Raw genomic sequence first — 21,144 nt, 5'->3', positions numbered from 1 at the left:
AGCTTTTAAAACTCGATTCGAGTTTTTTCTCCGAAAAAAACTTCAATATCATGAAGGCTGGAGACATCAACAAATTGATCCCTGGACCTCTCCCATTGACTTATACAGCAATTCAGCAGGTTTTAGTCTCATTTGAGTTCTTAAAGGGCCAGAGTATGATAAATCTTGAAAATCAAATTCAATTTTTTTTAAAAAACTCAAATCAAATTTGGATAGCTTTCTAGTCGAAATTGACAGTTTTGGCAATAAAAAAACTCAAAAATTAAAATTCCAAATTCAACCTTTGATAAATCTGCCCCCTAATGTCTGTCACTGATAAAAGTTGTGTGTTTGCTTCAAAAAGACTATTATAGTCTATATAAGTAAGCTTCTGCATAACTAAGTAGGCTGCCATTCAAGCTGGAAAAAAGGATAAAAAGCACAGGTTACATAGCAGATAACAGACAAAACACCATTGTATTCTGCAGGTTGTATCTGTTATCTGCTATGTAGCCTGTGCCTTTTATCCAAGGTAAAAGTAAAGTTCACTCTGGAGAACCACATTCGATTCAGTGTATTTTATTTATTTATTTATTTATGTATTTTATTTTTGTGTTTAAATTAAATACACTGAATCGAATGTGGCTCTCCAGAGTGAACTTTACTTTTACCTTGGATATATTGTGGCTTGGACGTAGCCACTGACTCTGTTGTATAGAACCCTGATACATTTGGAGTGAGGGACCACCCGACAATCAAGAGAATTACCTGTGCCGTTTATCCTTTTTTCCAGCTTCAATAGCTACGCTCATGGGTACACAAGTTTTAGTTTACTTATATAGACTATAGTAGCCTTTCTGACACAATCACACAACGTTTACCAGTGCAGCGTAACTGTATATTATATATTTATTGCTTAATAACACCTTTCATTTTTTGCTGTTACTATTCCTAGCCAAAACAATGCTATATCTTATGCGGATAGTTCAAAGATTTGAATTTCCTCATCATACTGTAGGTTTCATTTATGAACATCAGTATTAAATTGAACCAGTTAACCATAACAAGTTATAAGACTTATGTGTTGGTTTTTTAAACTGTAGCTTAATTTTGATTGGCAACTACACTACTGCACTAATTAGAACTCATGCTAAATTAGCCTTTATGCCTGCAGTTTTCTCTTAACACGTCTAAATTGACCCTCAAATGACCTGATTGTTAACCCTAGGTCACTAAATATTTTGAGTAAAGGTTAATTTCTTTAGTGACTTCAGTCTACCTGATGATCTACTGTATGTGTTGCCAACCTAAATGTTTGGGGGTTTGTGTCTGTTTGTTAATGACCTACAAGAGATCCTCTGCACTCAACCCATTATCAATATATTTAAGACAGCGACATTTTGTGCATACTGCTACTAAAAAATGCCTTACCCTTTAAACAACACAGGGATTGTTTGTCCATATATTGCAATATATTTAAGCTGGCCAACTACGTCAAAGTCATCCCATATCTGGCCAGTCCTACGCTTAATTTTCATCTGATTCATTAAGAATTCAATTGCTTAATTATACATTTTACAAAGGGACTAAGTTTTACCTGCAACTTACTAGCTGCTTTCAAAGTAAAACTCCCAAACTTGGCTGCCCTTTTATTAGACACCAGTGGTATCACCTGACTATAGCTGGGAAGGGTGGGAGCTACAACATGGAGCTGGTCACTGCTCCTGTATAACTATAAAACACTTTCTCTTGTTTGTTTGTTAGTGACCCCTATGTCAGCTTCTTTAGACCTTGGGTCTCTTTGCCAAAGTTACAGATCTTGTACTTTTGTTTTAAAGGGTTGGGACGGATTCAACTTGAATATTTATTCATATATGAAAGCTTTGTATATAAATAGTACTATTATATAACATAATATTAATTATATTTGCTGTTTTACTTTTTTTCTGATTTCTAAAAGTTAGACACTGGTTTCTCAGATTTTGAGGGTAATGTTTCTAAGTTGAGAGTATTCAAACATCAGCAGCATCTGATATGCACTAGCACAATATATATTTTCCTCTTATATATAAGACATGTTACATAGCTCCTTTGGTTCATTAAAACAAAAATGAATATTTGTTTTAAATGCTATCAAATAGGATATAAAATAGGCAAAATTATTGTACCCTAATAAATTCTTTAGATTATTTCCCAGCGTTGCCCTTTATTATGCCAAAACATTTTGCTATTTCTATGCAAGCAATTGGATTTATGCCACAAAGAGAGATATGTAGCTGCTACTTGTATCAAACAACATACGTTTTAATGTTTTCTGTGGGCATATAACAAGATACTTGCTTCTTAGAAAACAATTAAACACATTTCTAGACTTCTATGAGTACCACTTTCTGCAGTTTATCTGAAAACTCAAGGAATAAAACACTCACCATTTCATTAGTTTACATATCCATTTCCCACAACATCTAAACTGTTAGTTCATAAAATCACTCTCATTAGAAGTTTTGGTCCTAACATTGCAACACAAGTAAGCTCAGTTGTGTTTATTGCGTGTGGTTTTGGCCTACACTCTTAGGTCCCCTGCAGTTTCTCCTTCAAACTGACTACGTTTTAAAGCATTTTTAAATCTCTTTGATCTGTATTCAGTATAGAATATTCACATTTTTAAGCCATTCTGAAAAAATAATTATTTATGCACTGTTAATAAAAGCTTGCATATTATCAAAGGACATAGGAAAAGCAAAAGCTTAATTGATATGTCTTGTATTAAATTATAGATGCTATTTATATTTTTCACTTTTCTGATGATGGTTGTGTCTTGTTTTATTCCTATTTAAAAATTTTTTTTAGCTTACTGTTAATTATTCGATTTCAGTTTTAGGCTTGCCGCAGACTTCAGTACTTACTACTGTAACTGTGTGTGGCATCCAAGGAAAAGTAACATGTCATTGCTGATATTTACTAAGATCCTTGCTACTAATATCTGTGCCACACAGTAGTTTGATAGACAGTGCAAAAGAGTCTATATATATATATATATATAGGCATGGGATCCGTTATCCAGAAACCTATTACCCAGAAATTTCCAAATTACGGAAAGGCCATCTCCCATACACTCCATTATAATCAAATAAGTCAGATTTTTTAAAATGATTTCCTTTTTCTCTTTAATAATAAAACCATAGCTTGTATTTGATCCCAACTAAGATAAAATGAATCCTTATTGGAAGCAAAACCAGCCTATTGGGGTTATTTAATGTTTAAATGATTTTCTAGTAGACTTAAGGTATGAAGATCCAAATTACGGAAAGATCTGTTATCCAGAAAACCCCAGGTCCGGAGCATTCTGGATAACAGGTCCCATAGCTGTATATATATTTAAATATATATGTAAATCATAGGAAGACTGTTTGGGACTGGTAATGGTAATTCATTTTTAGAATCTACTGATTCCATTAATTTTTTTTGTAAGCTTACTAGACTTTCTAGGTTTTTGTGTTTTATTAGCTGCACCAAAGGATTAAGCCTTTAATCAAATGGGTGTAAGTGCTTTCTTTTTTTTCTTAGCTAATGAATACATTTGTTGCGTTATTTCTTTAATTTATCATGATTTGTTTGTGAAGTTTTTATTTTTCATTTCTAACCTTTGCTGTAGGGTAGCATAGTATGTTCTCATGAATATAAGAAGGTAAACTAAAATGTTATCAGCTTATTATAGAAAACAATTAGGCTTGGGCGAATTTGACCAGTTTCGCTTTGCCAAAAATTTGCCGCCAACGCCCATTAAAGTCTATGGAGGTGACATTTTTTTTTTTACAAGTCTATGGGCATCATTTCCACTGCGAAACAATGCGAAAAAATTTGCCCATCCCTTAAAGCAGCGATCCCCAACCAGTATCTCATGAGCAACATGTTGCTCTCCAACTCCTTGGATGTTGCTCCCAGTGGCCTCAAAGCAGGAGCTTATTTTTTAATTCCAGGCTTGGAACCCTTATTTGGCACCCCAAGAACATTTTTCATGCTAGCATTGCCTCCCATCTCCTTTTACTTCTGAATGTTGCTCACGGGTTCAAAAGGTTGGGGATCCCTACTTTAAAGCAATAATTTCCAATGACAATAGACAACACATCTTGAACATGTTTGGGAAAGTTCATACCTAGAGTATGAGCTATGAAGACTGGACAATCAGTAAAATATCAAGTAATCTAATATTAGTCTCTAAAGATATCTGTTGGTATTGTTAAACTGTTATCGTGTAACATTTTTCATTATTATGAGTTTCAGTATTATGGAATTTATCTAATATTGGATCAGTTATAAACTGGTGTCACCAGCAATTATTAAAAACCTCACTTGATAATTATTTAGAATGGGTAAAGCTTGTTTAATAAAAGATACTTTATTTGTAGCATATACATTAACCATAGTAAACATGTGAATTTTTTCACCAGGCATGATGATGAGTGAATTTTTTCACCAGGCATGAATTCTCAGCAAAATTCTGCATTTTGCCATCTGCAAATTTGTCACTGAGATAAAAAGTCGCCATAACAAAAAAAACACCCTTTCAGCGATTGAGTCGCTGAGACAAAAAAATTCGAAAAGAAAAAAAGTCTCTGAGACAAACAAACAATTATATGTCTCTGAGACAAACAAGTTGCCACACGAAAAATGCCCATTGACTCTAATGCATTTGGAGTGAGAAGAATTTGTCGCGTGCATAAAAATTTGACGCCCAATGCAAAGTTCTTACCGTTTTTTACCGTTTTACAGATTTTGCGAATTTTTTGGTGAAGCAAAATGGGGCAGATTACCTCAACACTAGCAATTATTAGTACTGTAAATAACAAAATGAATCATCTGCTTAACAAGTCTACTAAGTATTTATCAATTTAGAATTAAAAAATCTTGTTGCTGGTGTTACAGGTAAAAGTAGGTGCATAAGTCCTACCTTGAACATAAATAGAAAGTTATTCAGGTTTATGGGAATGCCTTTAAAGCATATATTGTTCTGCTTAGGTCTAGCTTCAAGGCCTATAGGCGTATTTATCAAAAATCTAATTTGTGAGGTTTTTTCTACTTCGAATAAACTCACAATTTAAAAAACCGAATGTTTTCTTATTAATGAAAAATTCAGTTTTTTTTACATTTACATTTTTACATTTCAGTTTTTTTTTGTGGCTTCAAAAATACCAGACATTCAAGTTTTTGAAAATATAATTCAAAAATTTAATTGTGGCAAAAATTGAAATGTGAACCTTGATAAATCACCCCCCCCAGTATTTGTAAGAAATCTAACTACTCATAATGAGTTTTACTTGCTTAATTGACTACTGCTTCAGTTTCTCGGGATATATGATTTTAGTGTTACTTCAGTTAAAGGTGACATTTGAGGCAATGAGAAAATTTTGTATTGGATAGTTTTGTAAAATAACCCCAAATCATGAGCAGTTATTAAGGTTTATATAGGGTTTATATAAATAAATTAAATTAATCAAATACAATTCAGAAAAAAACTAACATTTTCAAGTTTATAGGCTTAAAAAACTCGAATTTGTAAATTTACAAACTCAAAAACTCGAGTTAAAACTCGAAAACTCGAATTAAAGAAATGGCTACAGTATATGAACTCGCTAGCTTTTAGATGCCATTTTTTTTTTAATTTGAGTTTTCCAGTTTTTTTGAGGCTTAATAAACACCAGACATTCAAGTTTTTGAAAATATAATTCAAATTTGTGAATTCTATTTGCAAAAAAATAGAATTTTGGCAAAAATTAAAAATTGAACCATGATACAAAATCACCCCCCTAGTATTTGTAAGAAATCTAACTCCTCATAATGAGTTTTACTTGTAAAGATTAAATTTTATGAGTATTGACTACTTCAGTTTCCCTGGATATATGATTTTAGTGTTACTTCAGTTAAAGATGACATGTTTGAGGCATTGAGAAAATTTAAGTTTTGTATTGGATAGTTTTGTAAAATAACCCCAGATCATGAGCAGTTATTAGGCTTTATATAAATTTGTTTTTTTTTTTAAACCATAATTATTCAATAATACATTTTATTCAGTTATATTTTATAAGCCAAATATATGCCAAGGTTGCCGTGGATCTAATTATTAATAGAAATGATTCCTTTGCGTAATGATTATGCTACTATTAGGCTTGACAATAGTATTCAGCAGTTTTAACAGCATCTTTTAAGTGTAGTACATTATTAGTTCAATTGATTCCTTTTTAGACATTTTAATTATTTCTTTTATTTATGTGTAAAAGTCATGTATCAGCAGATTAAAACGGAGCCTTTTCAGGGAGCAAGCGTGTCCCTATGCATATTCCGGACAAAAGAGACTATTTTTACTTTCACTTGGAAATTATATTGAGTTGTACCCAATGGGTTGGATCTAAGATGGTGCTGTTATGACTCTCACAGAACATCAGCACCTTGGTTTTGTTAAGGCATGGATACAGAAATTACCCAGATATAGTCACTTCCAATTAGTAGATTGGATCTTCTGGCGGTATAATATGTGTAATTGGAAAGTTTTCTATTTATTTATTTCTCTGCAAGTTGTCTTTCTAGAAAGACTCTTGGAGGCAAAACTATTTCATTGAAGATCTTTAAAAAGGTACAATGGCATTAGGTTCACACTACAAGAACTTGCATATTGACCACGCCAGTTAGAAAGTTATGTTTTAATCCTTACAAGTTTTTCCAAAATCAAATGCACATAGAATTAGCACATAAGTAAATACACAATGTTTTGACCATTGTGAGAATTAGCATGCCTTTGTCAGAAATCAACACTAAAATATTGTTTTTTCAAACTGTGTATCTGTAGTTTTTGAGATGATCACACAGAAGTAATATAGATTTATTCCCAGTACTTGGAGATGCAGTTGCCTTCAAAATTTTGAACAAAAACAAAAGATTTACTGTGGGAAACAAAAGTAATATAGATTTATATAAACAGAAGTAATATAGATTAATCCCAGTACTTGGAGATGGAAGATGCAGTTGCCTTCAGAATTTTGAACAAAAACAAAAGATTTACTGTGGGAAACAGAAATGCAGCTATTCATGTCATTATCACAACATGATTATTCATCATAAAAACATGACAGTTCTAATTACAGTAGTTTGTTTTCCAGGGAGGGTTTTTGTTTACTGTATTGATGCCAATTACATTATAATGAGGAGAATGTTGAACTGTACTACTGGTGGCCTGTATACTGTCTTGAGAAGTTATGTTCTATTGTAGAAGTATGGACTTGCTACTGAAAGTTTCATTGATGTCATGTAGCCCAAAAGGTTGTTTATAATGTGAAATCAGCTAAAGTCATAACTTGATTGTAGTTCACTTTATAATTTGACATCTCACTGATTTCGAATAATAAGCTCTAATTTTTTCATGTAGCAGCATTTGGCAGAGAAAAATAGATAGATGTAGGAGACATACTTCATGTCATTGGAAGCAAAGAAGGCATGCTGCTTTTGGCCCTGTGTCTGCAGTCAAGCCGGGTGGCTGCATATTAGAAATGACCTTTAAAACTCAGAATGACAATAGCTACTTGGTGCAAGAGGGTGACATTAGTATACATGTGAATAGCTAAGCAAAAGGAAATTGTCAATCAAGTGCTGTACAAATATTCATGTTGTAGAAGTATAATTTGTATTTATGAGCTTGATTTAACTAGATGAATAATTAGATTCCCGTAGGCAAAAACATGAAAAGTTTCCTTGCGTTCCCTTTTGGTTTTTTATTATTGAAATTCCAGTTGAGTGAAGAAAAGAATCTCACTATTGCTGCTTTTTTCATGCTGGATGAAATAAACACAGAAGTTGAAAAAAGGTTCTAGATCCATAGATCACACTCTAATTTTGGAGAAGATAAATATAAAATGTGATGTCCGCAAACTTCTAGAAACTTAATTTTGACAGAAAATGGAAAACACTGTGGTTCCCATTGTCCCATTATAAAAAACAACCTAGTGACAAAGTTATGCACTCGTATTAAACAGGGCACACATCCATTAAAGTGAACAAAACATTATTGAAGTATACATATTCATTTGATTATTATTTAATAGCTGACAATTCCACGGTATGCTTTCTGACTGCAAAATAGTACCTAGTACTTGAAATGATCAACTATAAGTGACTGTATTATACAAATTATACAATTACACACCTTTTGCTGTAAAGACAAAACCTGATAAGTGAAGTTCAGATACTACTTTGTTCTAAAGAGCAATGGATGATCTCATGTCTTCTATAGGCCTATGATACAAGGTGCAGCACTTTAAAAAAACTTAAAAAAAAACTATAAAACTTTATGCATCATTTAAATGCCAACAAATTGTATTGTATTTGTATATGCCATCTACAGAATTACATATTAAAGAAGAATTATACCCCCAGAATGAATGCTTAACCTACAGATATTTTTTATATCATATGCCTATTAAATAATCTTACAAATGGGAATTATCTATATATATATATATATATATATATATATATATATATATATATATATATATATATATATATATATATATAGTGCGTATGTATGTGTGTATATATATATATATATATATATATATATATATATATATATATATATATAATGTGTATGTGTGTGTGTATATATATATATATATATATATATATATATATATATATATATATAATATATATATATATATATATATATATATATAAGTATATCAGCAAATATCTATCTATTTTCATTTAGATGTTCTCTGTGCTGCCTCAGAGATTTCCTTACCAGAAATACTGCAGCTCTAAACTTTGCCCATTAAAGGAAAACTTTACCCCCAAAATGAATATTTAAGCAACAGATAGTTTATATTATATTAAGTGACATATTAAAGAATCTTGCCAAACTGGTATATATATTTAAGTAAATATTGCCCTTTTACATCAGTTTATATTATATTAAGTGACATATTAAAGAATCTTGCCAAACTGATATATATATATTTAAGTAAATATTGCCCTTTTACATCTCTTGCCTTGAACCACCATTTCTTCATGGTCTGTGTGCTGCCTCAGAGATCACTTGAACAGAAAGTGTTGAAGCAAAAGATATAAACTCTGGTTTATATACACAAATCAGTGTTTACACATGAGCTGTTTTATGCAAAATAGTTTTATAGAGACCTGCATTGTTCTGGGGAGGAATATAGTTTTCCCTTAATTGGCTCATCTGACCTAACATCTAGTGTGCCTTTGGTTTGTTTGTGAGCAGCATGAATTCTATGATCTCAGGAGGCAGATACAGTTAGGCCCATAAATATTTGGACAGACCACTTTTTTCTGTTTTTGCAGCTTAAGGATGACTTGTTTCACCTGCATGGACAGCTTCTTTGACCACATGTTGTCTGTTCAAGCAAAATCTTCCACATACAAGCACCCCCCCTCAAATCAACTCCAGGGCTTTTATCTGCTTCATTGAAAGACATACAAAGGAATTGCTCACCTGCTTGAGCTTAGGGACCTACTCAAAATATACTGTATATATAGAAAATAACAGGATTTATTATACTTACTGTATAACCTAATTTGGTTTATTGTCTCTTTAAATAGCAATTAACCCATCGCAATCCAGGGCCCCAAGTCCATTTTATGTATGAAAAGTACTTGGAACTGGAATTTACAGCGCAGTGCCTCCACCTATGGAACACTGAGGAGCACACCTCAGGGGATTTCCACTAGGAAAAATAAAACACGCACAATTTGCAATGAAACGTTTATGTAAAACTGTATTTAGTAACTGCAAATGCAATTCACACAATATCACTTTACTCTGGGGAATCTGTGTGGACTATCAACCCCTGGCACAGTCTCTCGATGCCACAGTCCCACACTCCACACCGGGTGGATAAATGTAGAATAAATCCAGTCAGTTTAATGTCCTTCCCCAAGAGCTCTTATGTCCCCAGGTAGCACTACCTGCCCCAAGGTACCTTTCCATTTGAAATTAGTAGCCGCTCCCATGTAGCAGGTATACAAGCAAGACCTGTCCTCACCCTGAGGAAACACACAATAGCCAAAGTATCCACAGGCAAAAGATAGAAACTGGCTCTCCCTGATGCTCAAATACTCTCTCAAAGCAGAGTAAAATGCAGCCCTTTCCTTTTCCTTCTCCCTGGAAAATCCTTTCAAGCAGCACTGTCACACTCCACAGATCTGGATCTCTCTGGCTGCTGCAGCAGGGATTCGTTTATAAGCTCTGTTAGAAACCCTGTACATTTGACTCCAAAGTCAGGCACTCCCTCTCTCCCAAAGAAGGACTGGGGCGCCCAGCCAATCAGATGGCTCTCCAGCCTATAACTGGGCTGGGTGATGTCACAGACAAAAACAGGGGAAGGATTTATCTGACCCCCTACATTCACCTTTAAATCCATTTATCTGTTGTTAACAGGGGGACACAGGAGACAGTCTCCCCCCCAGTCCACTGGCCAGTCAAAGACAGTTGCATTATTATATTTGTCCTATTGAAATTGATTTTGATATTGTACTTTCTTCTCTACAATGCAGCTTAAGCAATGGAAATCTCTGGTCACCAAATGTAATGTATAAGGTTCAAAGAGTTAATACAGGGAATTTTATATGAGTATAGGGAATAGGGAGTCATTCTAAATCAATTTTATGCTTAAAATCTTTTTTTTTTTTGTTCTGTATGTTGTTCTGCCACATCAAATAGTGCAGTGCATAAGTGAAAATAAGTAAAAAAAACAACAAAAGTCAAGGGCAGCAACCACAATGAAAGCATTCAATTATGGCAGTAAATCAGAGGGAGTAAACTTTCTTTGAGTCTGTGCATTTTATAACACTTCAGGCTCACTGAAGTTTGAAATCAGAATTGTTTTGATCTTATCTAATTAGAATTCAGCATTTTCTGCAAGTTTATGAAACCTCGTTGATCAGTCAGTCATTGTATAATTACTCGGCTTGCTGTTTCTAAATGGTTTCGTGTGTCTATGAATCTAGTTCCTGGCCCTTGTGAGCCTGAAGACCTGATTGATGGAATTATCTTTGCTGCCAATTTCTTGGGATCCACACAGCTGCTGTCAGAACGCAACCCATCCAAAAACATCAGGATGATGCAGGCCCAAGAAGCTGTCAGCCGCGTCAAGGTAAGAAGCAGAGCCGCTTTCCTTACCCAAGTAACCTACTTAATTACTTTGCGTTTCCCATGATTTTCAAGAAACACAAAGAAGGCAAAATGGTAATTTCTTAGAATTAATATTAATTACCATTTAATAAATATACTGGAGTTTTACAAATGTGTTAATATACAAATGTAATCAATACTTTTATTATATAATGATGAACTAGGGATCCCCAGCCACTAAAAACCTTTTGGCATACCACTTGGGCTTTTCGGGTAAGGGATCCCATAGCTGTATAATTCATGCTCAGACACTAGAAGGATGCACCCCTTGCTTCTGTGGTAATCAAGTTGTTCTTTTTCTCATGTTATGTATAAGTAATGCAAATCATCATTTCTATTATGAGCTTTTTCCTATCCCTGGCTTAAATCAACAAAATGTTTTGGTAATGGGCTATCATTGTGCATCTGAATCACAAAGTTGTTGTATTCAGTTCTGTGGATTCTTAAAGGGGTTGATGTTCAATTTGCTGTTGTTAAAGGTGGGAAGGTAATTGCTCTAAATTCTGCTTAATGTCTTTCTGATACATTATATATCATATAATATCATATAATATACTATAATGTCCATGAACTTCCTGCATCAAATTGATATTTTTGTGTCTAAACTTAAGTACAAAAGCAAAATGGCAAGTATGTTCATAATGTCAATTTATTTCATCCCACTCAGTCTTTATAGAAATCTTAAGTAATACAGCATTTATATTTAGCAGGGTAGCAGCTGGTATTTGTGTGTGGGCTTTCCTTGCCATTTTCTGGACTTGTATTCTAATACTTTACTCTCTTTTTCTGTGTGCTACACAACTTTCTTCTTTCTGTCATGTTGCTGCCTGTTCAGAGGATGCAAAAGGCTGCTAAAATCAAGAAAAAAGCGGTGTGTAGAATATTTCATTTGATTTAGCCCATTTGCTGACTTTTTTCCATTATAAGATAATAATTTGTGCTGGCTTGATTGTATGAATTCATCTATCTAAATTGTTTTATCATTTGATTAATGGTCAGCTGTAGAAAAATGGCCTTGTCAAATACAGTTCAATGTATATTGAGGAAAAGGATTTGAACGATAAAGCACTATACAGTATGATGGACATATTTTGCCTTTACGAGACAGAAAATAACAAGTCTAGTGGCATTTTCACTTTGTTATAAAAGTGACTGACAGAATTTATATAACGGTAAATACCGTCAAAAGTGAAAATCATTGTGTTTCCAAGAAAGCAAAGCATGTCATTGATTAACTGGAAGAAGATGTTGCTTGTCAGGCAGAACACAGAAGACCTACTGAAATTGCAGAATACCAATGCATCAGCCAGTGTGGGTGCCGGGATACAATCTAATCTGTTTTAAAAGGCTTTCAGCAGTCCCTGATAGTTTCTATGTCTCCCAGTTAATCCCTCTTTACTTGAGGCATGCTGTTTGTTGTACTTCTGCAGCTTATGAGCCACAGGATGATGGTTAACAGCTTGCTCCACAGTATAGCCTCTCAAACCTTTCCTAAAGCCCCACCAACATTTCAGCAAAGATTAATGACTAAATGGACATACTTTTCCATGTATGAAAGATGCCTCATATAAAAGTAATGCTTTTATAAATTATGTTTAAAATGTAAACAAAAGAATTTATAGTTTCATTTGAGTTTTGAAGATGAGGTTGCTATGTCAGAGCAACCAATATGGTCACATGAATAGATATTTATGCAGATATATAAGGCTTTTGGTTTATTCTGACTGATAAACTAGTGATGCTGCTTGTATAGCCATGAAACATATTGGTGGCTAGGTCTGAGAAGCTTTGATTTACAGTTTAGAGTTTGATTTTCCCATAAAATTCTAATGCTGTTCCATTCACCCTGCCCAATTATTGCTCAGCTGTACTCCAGTTTGCTTTGGGCCCCTTTGTCTCGGTACTCACCTACTTATAGAAAAAATTATTCAAATTAAAATACAGTATACTTGTAATGTTGTATGTAATGTATTCAAGTTGACAGTCACGTGAACAATAATGAATGGTAAATTGCATTTGAAAATACAAGACTTTAAACCTAGGGAATAATAAGGTGCATGCCAAAGAATATTCCCCAGCGTTGGATCTTGTTTATATGGCAACTAAAGTGCCAAAGTGTTGCTATATTCTCCTCTTAAATGACGGGGAAATTCGGTCTCAGAGGTTGCATTAATATCCACAAAATATAGTGGCTGATAGGGTTGAGTCTGTGAGTAAGATGTTGTCCTTCCCTTGCCTCATTCTTTGTTCCTCATTCGGGAGGCACAAGGATGAAGTGCCAGAGGATGCAAGGAATGTGGGAGTTCCTTTGCTTAACACCTTCTCTACTCTTACCTAAAGTAACAGGACAAATCTACAAAATGTATAAAACAAATTAAAAGAAGGGTGTGCTCCTCTACTGTAATCCTTATAAAACACTTCTTTATTATTAATAAAAACATACAAAATTGCAGTGATCATTTGCTCATCAGATAGCAAGTATATGGAGCACAACACATTTCTTCACTTTACTGTGACTTCCTTGGGGAGAACAATCATAATCATTTCAGTATCTAGAAAATCTAGAAAATGAGTGTCAAGTAGTGATGCACGAATCTCTCTGAAAAAACTTAGCGAAAAATCGTGAAATCAGAAAGTTCAAGAAAAAAATCGTGAAATTCAATTTTTTTCACGAAAAAATAGAGCAATTCGAAAGTTTTCACAAAAAAATTGAGAAATTCTAATGTTTTCACTATAAAATCGAGCAACTAGGACCTTTTCACAAAAAAATCGTGTAAGTCGAAAGTTTTCACGAAAAAAACACGGGAATTCACCGCAAATTCGTGCTAGGTGAATTTATTCGCCCATCACTAGTGTCAAGTTACATGGAATATTGCTTAAAGGAAGACTATACCCCCAAATTTTGTATTAAACAGCTCAGACGTAAAACCCTTCTTTATGTAAATAAAAAAAATCCTAATAATATACTTTTTTAAGTAGTATGTACCATTGGGTAATCCTAAATAGAAAATTGCCATTTTAAAAAACAAGAGCCACCCCCTGGGATCTTACGATGCACAGTTCACACAAACAAACCAAACAATCAAACTATACATGTTAGGTCATATGACAGAGAGAGTTTGCTTCCACAAAAGCTCACTTAGAGCTGTAGTATTTCTGGTCAGGTGATCTCTGAGGCAGCACACAGGCCATCGCGAAATGCTGGTCCAAGGCAAGAGATGTAAAAAGGCAATATTTACTTATATATGCCAGTTTGGTAAGATGATTTAATATGCAACAGTTAATTGAATCTGTTACTTAAGCGTTTATTTTGGGGTATATAGTTTTCCTTTAATTGAGACTAAAGTCCATAAACTAGAAATCAGTTAAATTTATTAAAAAAGCCTTTATTTTTCAGCTTGGCAGTTCTTACAGTTTCTGCACCAATGAGGCTGCAAAAATATTCACAAAATAACTATGTTGTTGCTATCATTAATGTAATTGTATAGCTATATTATTACCTAAATAAAATTCAGTGAGCTTCTTGGCCAGATAATATGCAGTGGTTAATTGTCCAGTGATATAGCCATGTCTATTATATTGTGTGTTTTTCATAGATGAGAAAATATCAGAGTTTAGTTTTTGTAAGAGAAACCAAATTGTAGTTTAATGTATTTTGCTTCCACACTGCCTTTCAATTCCCTTATATCTTCTTTGAAGGAGAAGCACATAAAAGGCAGAATGCTGCAGTTTATTATTTTAATGCCATCCATAATATTCTGTATTCTGCATGGTTTACTGTAGTTGCAGTAGACAATTAGGTTGTCATTTTTAGAACAAAAAGTAGTTATTCATTGTGAAGGAAATATGCAATCCCTGTGACTGACTTTGTGTGAAAGCAACTGTCAGAAAGATAGCTTTAAATAATCCAGAAATTGTAGAAACCTTTAGGCACAGAAAATTTAAGCATTTTATTTATTTATTATATATATTTATTGTATAATATGGTGCGAATGCATCTTTATTATTAACTTTGCAGAAATGTATTACAAGTGACCAGCCCATCCACTATCAAAATAATATTATGGTTTGGTTTTCATTTTGTTTTGTAAACCTTAGCCCAAGCAAATGATTGGAAATTACAAAAACATATTGGATGTGCTAGGGTTGCAAAGCTTTCTTGGTGCATATAAAATGCTACCACAATTGGATAATTAGTAGTTAAGTGCAAAATGCATGGCAAGTCATATTTTATTTTGATTGTTGCCTGTCTCTAAACAAGCTGTCTATTTGTCACGCAGTGCATTAACTTTATATGACTCAGTGTAAATTTGAATAATTTGATTAAAATACAGTCTATGGGAGATGGCCTTCCTGTAATTTGGAGCTTTCTGGATAACATGTTTCCTGATAATATATACCATAACTTTATAAATATGCCCATATTCAGCAATGGACTTCTGTCTATATAATTGTCTTTCTATCACCGTTCTCTTTAGATATTGCTTTAACAATTAATGAAACATTAATCATGTGCATATAAATCCCAAATGCACAATATGTATAATTTCATACATATACATCTAAATATAAGTGGTAATGTGCTTTTAGAATCTCACATTAAGCGGCTTGTATGACTAATTTTCGGACCGTTAGTAACTTACATTAAACTGGAATTTAGAATATACACAAGCAGAATCCCTTTTCTGCTGTATACTTCATTTGCAAATCTTCCTTCTCAGGATTATTCAGATAAGCTATTTTAGATGCTTTATTAATGAAAATGTCTGTCTTGGGGACAGTTCTACCTGTACATCTCCTGTCACTTACAGGTCAACTGAGTTATTTCTGTGCTGTACAGATTTATTTTCCAAATGGGTGGCCTTCATTTTAATGATCTTTATGTGAATACTGTATATGTGGCACAAGTGTGTCTAAGGTAGGCAGGGATGTGGGTAAAGAGGTGTAAAGGGAGACAGAAGAGAGTCAGAAAAGCCTGAAAAAGACAGGCCAGGGGAAAGGCAACAGTCACAGCTGCAAATAGGGTAACATGAATATTATTTAAAAATGGTTGATGGCTTCTAACTTTTTAAATGCATAAAATTGTATTCTACAAGACATTTAAAATAACTTCAATTGTGGCTTCAAATATTTTTTTACTGAATTTTGAAATAAACATACCATTGATTAAAACAGGTATTAGAGTAACAAAACCTTTTAATGTCATGTTATTCAAGTAATCTGTACACGTAAAAACAAATGTGTATATATTCTCTCTGCTGACTCTTTTAGAGTAGAGTGTAAATGTCTGCGAATAGCAAAAAATTTATTTGTATCAACATTCATGAATTTGAGAATCAGATTCCTGTCTTTGTCAGTAGAGGAATCTCTGTTTCGGAATCTAATTGTTTCTTAAAACAGAGATTTTTTTTGGTGTGCACTATTTGTAGTTGCAGCCATAACTAGATATAAGAAATGTATATATTAACACTATTTTGTTCTACCTTGACCACAGTCAATAGATAATAGTCCATATTTTACCATAAACCCAAAGCCTTTGGCCAATCCCATAGAAATGAATGAATGTCCTGCTCAATTAAGGACAAAGGAAGCAGGGTCAGGGAATTATCAATCTTTGTATCATTCTAATTGTGTAATAATATCACATAGATATGCTATAACTTTTTAACTTTTAGCAAAGCAGACAGAGTTAGGCATGCAACTATACCAAATTCCTACCAAATTTCTTTCTGACCAAATTCATTCAGTTTTTATGTTCTTGTTTCCATAAATAATGAGAATAAATCTCTTTTCTGTATAATATGTGTTGACCTAGTAAGCTGGAGCTGTGGCTTGTTATAGCAGTAAATAAGTTCTCTGGAGGAAATCTGACCTCCAAGTCTGACTGCTTCAAAAATCATTATGCTTGTAACTGCTTCTCACCCCATCATGTGTTTCTTTTCTTTCCTAAGTTAAGCCATTTTTATATATACCATAATTAGCCTAGCAGAAGGCAGGGATTTAATTATACTGTAGGTTTTCTACATGCTTTATGTTTACTGCACAGTAAAGTGCATTATCAATATATAGCTATTAAGCTCAATTACAAGGCCCAGTGAGTATACACTTTGCTCTGAAAGACTGACCCTTCTTAGTCTCTATTCATTACTGCTCTTTAAGTGGGGGGGGGGGCAGTAGATGTGATCTATTTGGATTTTGCCAAAGTGTTTGATACTGTGCCCCACAAACGACTGCTTTCTAAACTAAGGTCTGTTGGGCTTAATGAAGTCGTTTGCACATGGATAGGAAACTGGCTACAGGATCGGGTACGGAGGGTGGTTGTTAATGGTACATTCTCTACTTGGAGTAAGGTTCTTAGTGGGGTCCATCAGGGCTCGGTATTGGGGCAACTTTTATTTAACTTGTTCATTAATGACTTAGGGGAGGGTATTGTAAGTAATGTATCAGTGTTTGCAGATGACACAAAACTATCCAGCCCAATTAATTTCATCCAGGATGTGGCCTCCTTGCAACATGATCTTGACAAACTGGCAATCTGGGCAGCTAAGTGGCAGATGAGATTAAATGTTGATAAATGTAAAGTCATGCACCTGGGATGTAAAAATATCCAATACACTTATTCCCTTAATGGGACTGCACTAGGCAAATCCATTATGGAAAAGGACCTTGGAGTCCTTGTAGATGATAAACTTGGCTGTAGCAAGCAATGCCAGTCAGCAGCATCAAGGGCAAATAAGGTCTTGAGCTGTATTAAAAGGGGCATAGAGTCACGGGAGGAGGGGTCATTCTTCCCCTGTATAGAGCACTTGTAAGGCCCCATCTAGAACATGCTGTAAAGTTTTGGTCTCCATCACTCAAACAGGACATTATTGTATTAGAGAGAGAGGGTGCAGAGAAGGGCAACTAAGCTGGTGAAATGTATGGAAAATCTTAGCTATGAGGAAAGACTGGCCAAATTGGGGATGTTCACGCTGGTGAAGAGGAGCTTAAGGGGTGATATGATAACTATGTATAAATATATAAGGGGATCATATAATAATCTCTCTAATGCTTTATTTACCAGTAGGTCTTTCCAGCTGACACGAGGTCACCCATTCCAATTAGAATAAAAAAGGTTCCGCCTAAATATTTGGAAGGGGCTTTTTACAGTGAGAGCTGTGAAGATGTGGAATTCTCTCCCTGAATCAGTTGTACAGGCTGATACATTAGACACCACTAACCTCAAATTTGAATACTTTATTTACCAGTAGGTCCTTTCAGCTGACACGTGGGCACCCACTCCAATCACCAGAAAGGAGGTTCCGGTTAAATATTCTGAAGAGTTTTTTTTTACAGTGAGAGCAGCGATGATCAGTTGTGATGACTGATACATTAGATAGATTTAAGAAGAGGTTGGATAGCTTTTTAGCAAGTGAGGGAATACAGGGTTATGGGAGATAGCTCATAGTACAAGTTGATCCAGGGACTAGTCCGATTGCCATTTTGGAGCCAGGAAGGAATTTTTCCCCCTCTGAGGCAAATTGGTGAGGCTTCAGATGGGTATTTTGCCTTCCTCTGGATCAACTGGCAGTTAGGCAGGATAAAAAAAAAAAAAAAGGTTGAACTTGATGGACGTGTGTCTTTTTTCAATCTTACTTACTATGTTACTATGTAATAGTGACTTTATCAAAGGAAGGGTGTAGAGTATATTCAGATAATATCTCTGACATTTGTAAAAATTAATACAGGCCCATCTACAGAATGATGAAATGGGCTTCGGTGGGCTTCGGCTCTTCGGCGGCACATGCTTTATCAATGGCACTGATTAAAATATCAGACACACTCTGGAAAAATTGTGTGTCTCTATATATATACTGTATATCTATATATCTGTATCTATATCTATACTGTATATCTATCTATCATCTATCTATCTATCTATCTATCTATCTATCTATCTATCTATCTATCATCTATCTACACACACACACACATAGACACACACACATAGACACACACACAACCATATATACAAACACACTATATATATACTGTAGTAAGTTTGTGGAATCCACAACAGACATTTTCTTCTTTTTAAGGCAGTTTATTTAGACAGGTTACTATTTCAGCATACCAAACATAATCATAAAAATTAATCCTGCTCACTTGGCTCTACCTTCACACATTTGGTGAGTTATTTCATTAACCTGGGCCCCTTGTGGACTACCAGTAAGAAAACACATATACTGTCATCAGCCCTTTTCTCACAATACTTTTTGGGGGGTTGTTCGGTCTTTTCACAATTCCACGATGACTTATACTCTTAGTTGCTAGGCTAAAGGCTCCCTCTGCTTCTTGCTATAGCATGCAGCAAGAAAGCCCCTCTGGGAGTTCACAGATAGGTATACCCAGGGCATCCATCAGGGGGAGGAGAGTTGTAGGGGGCCCCGAGGGTAAGGGGGCCCGGCCACGCTACACTTACTTGATTAGCCGGGCCCCCCATCTTTCTGAGAGCTGCTGATGTTTGGACTTTTACGGGGCCATGGCCACTAATTTTCTTATAACGTGGGGGGGGGTTCCCTGGCCACCAATTTTTTTTCTCATGTGGGGTCCTAGCCACCAATATTTTTTAATGGGGGGGCCCTGGCCACAAATGTTTTTTTATGGAGGGCCCTGACCACCAATATCTTTTTATTTTTTGTTAACATGTGGGAACCCTAGCCACCAATATTTTTTTTGTTTTTTTACTGTGTGGTGGGGGGCGGACCTGTGGGGAGGGGAGACCTGTAGGTGGGGCTTGCGGTGGGCGCAGCCCAGGGGGCCCAGGAAATTTTGTCGTATGGGGCCCCTGTGATTTCTGATGGCGGTCCTGGGTATACCCAGACACACACAGAAGGCTTTGGTTGTAGGATGTTTTCAATACATTGTAGAACTGCCAACTTTGCTCCACATGGCTGTGTCAAAACCATAGTGCATAGGATACTCTCTGGCCTGCTATAGACGGCACCCTCTAATGTTAGCAGTGCTGCATAACAATGAACTTCAATATAATAAACTGAATGGAAAGAATACCTTTCCTCAAGAATGCCTGTGGAAACTGAACTCCAGTATGCGAGCTGGATTGCTGGAATGGATTACCTGGCTTTTCTATTTCTTACAGAACACTTAAGCTTCCAGGGCCAGATGGCAAAAACCTTTAAACATTCTCTCTTTTGCAACATCTCCCTTGAAACTTACATGTCCCACTATGGAGAACTTAAAGGGAATACTCAATTTTGGCCACTCTCTTACAATATATACACCTATGGCAGTTAACCAACATAAGACTACATTGCCCATCACAAAATTGCACCTGTCAACCAAATCCTTACCTGGTGCGTACATCTGATTCTGGTATCTGTAGAACTGCAGAGTGTAACAGGAAAAAAAATCACACACTTACTCCATATACTGTACCAGACCTCTGTTTGGCAAATAGCCTTGTGCTAGTTGAGACGAGGTCAAAATCAAAATTTAGTGGCAAACTTCAATTTTGCATATATGTAATGAATTAATCAAAACATAATGGGGATAAAGTGTCTGGTGCTTTTTTAATGTTAATGGAGATATTCATATGAATTGATTTTAACAAATGTATTTATAAAATCATTGATAAGGAATTTTATGAATAAAGTGACTATTTCAGAAAGATGAAGATTAAAATTACAGATATGCAGCACAGTATGTAGGTTACACAAATTCTGGCATGGCTCTGAATTATTTCATCTTCCCATTTCCAGAGCTGTGTGTTAGAATGTGTTCTGATGCTATGATGTCTCTTTTCATTATGTAACAGCAATGCTTTCATGCACATATTTAATCATTCATTCACTGCCTTTACATTTGAACATGTTCTACACTGGACTTCATTAAAGTAATACCAAGTACAATTTATCAGTTCATGCAGGTTTTATATAAGACACACTTTGATATTGTCATAT

At 34.8% G+C, this 21,144-nt stretch overlaps 1 protein-coding gene across 7 annotated transcripts in view; it reads left to right on the top strand.

Moving 5' to 3' along the window:
* Nucleotides 1-21,144, top strand: part of apba2.S (amyloid beta (A4) precursor protein-binding, family A, member 2 S homeolog) — a 146,102-nt gene that overhangs the window by 98,251 nt on the left and 26,707 nt on the right. For 6 of the 7 annotated variants that reach the window (XM_018254382.2, XM_018254381.2, XM_041587701.1 and 3 more), the window contains 2 exons: nt 11,002-11,147; nt 12,021-12,056. In XM_018254382.2, coding sequence (XP_018109871.1) covers nt 11,002-11,147; nt 12,021-12,056 — 182 coding nt within the window. The remainder of the gene's footprint in view (nt 1-11,001; nt 11,148-12,020; nt 12,057-21,144) is intronic. The other variant, NM_001095095.1, reaches the window with a different exon arrangement.

This window comes from Xenopus laevis, chromosome 3S (assembly GCF_017654675.1).
Source record: "Xenopus laevis strain J_2021 chromosome 3S, Xenopus_laevis_v10.1, whole genome shotgun sequence".
Taxonomy (NCBI): Eukaryota; Metazoa; Chordata; class Amphibia; order Anura; family Pipidae; genus Xenopus; species Xenopus laevis.
This window is presented reverse-complemented; position numbering and strand designations above follow the sequence as displayed.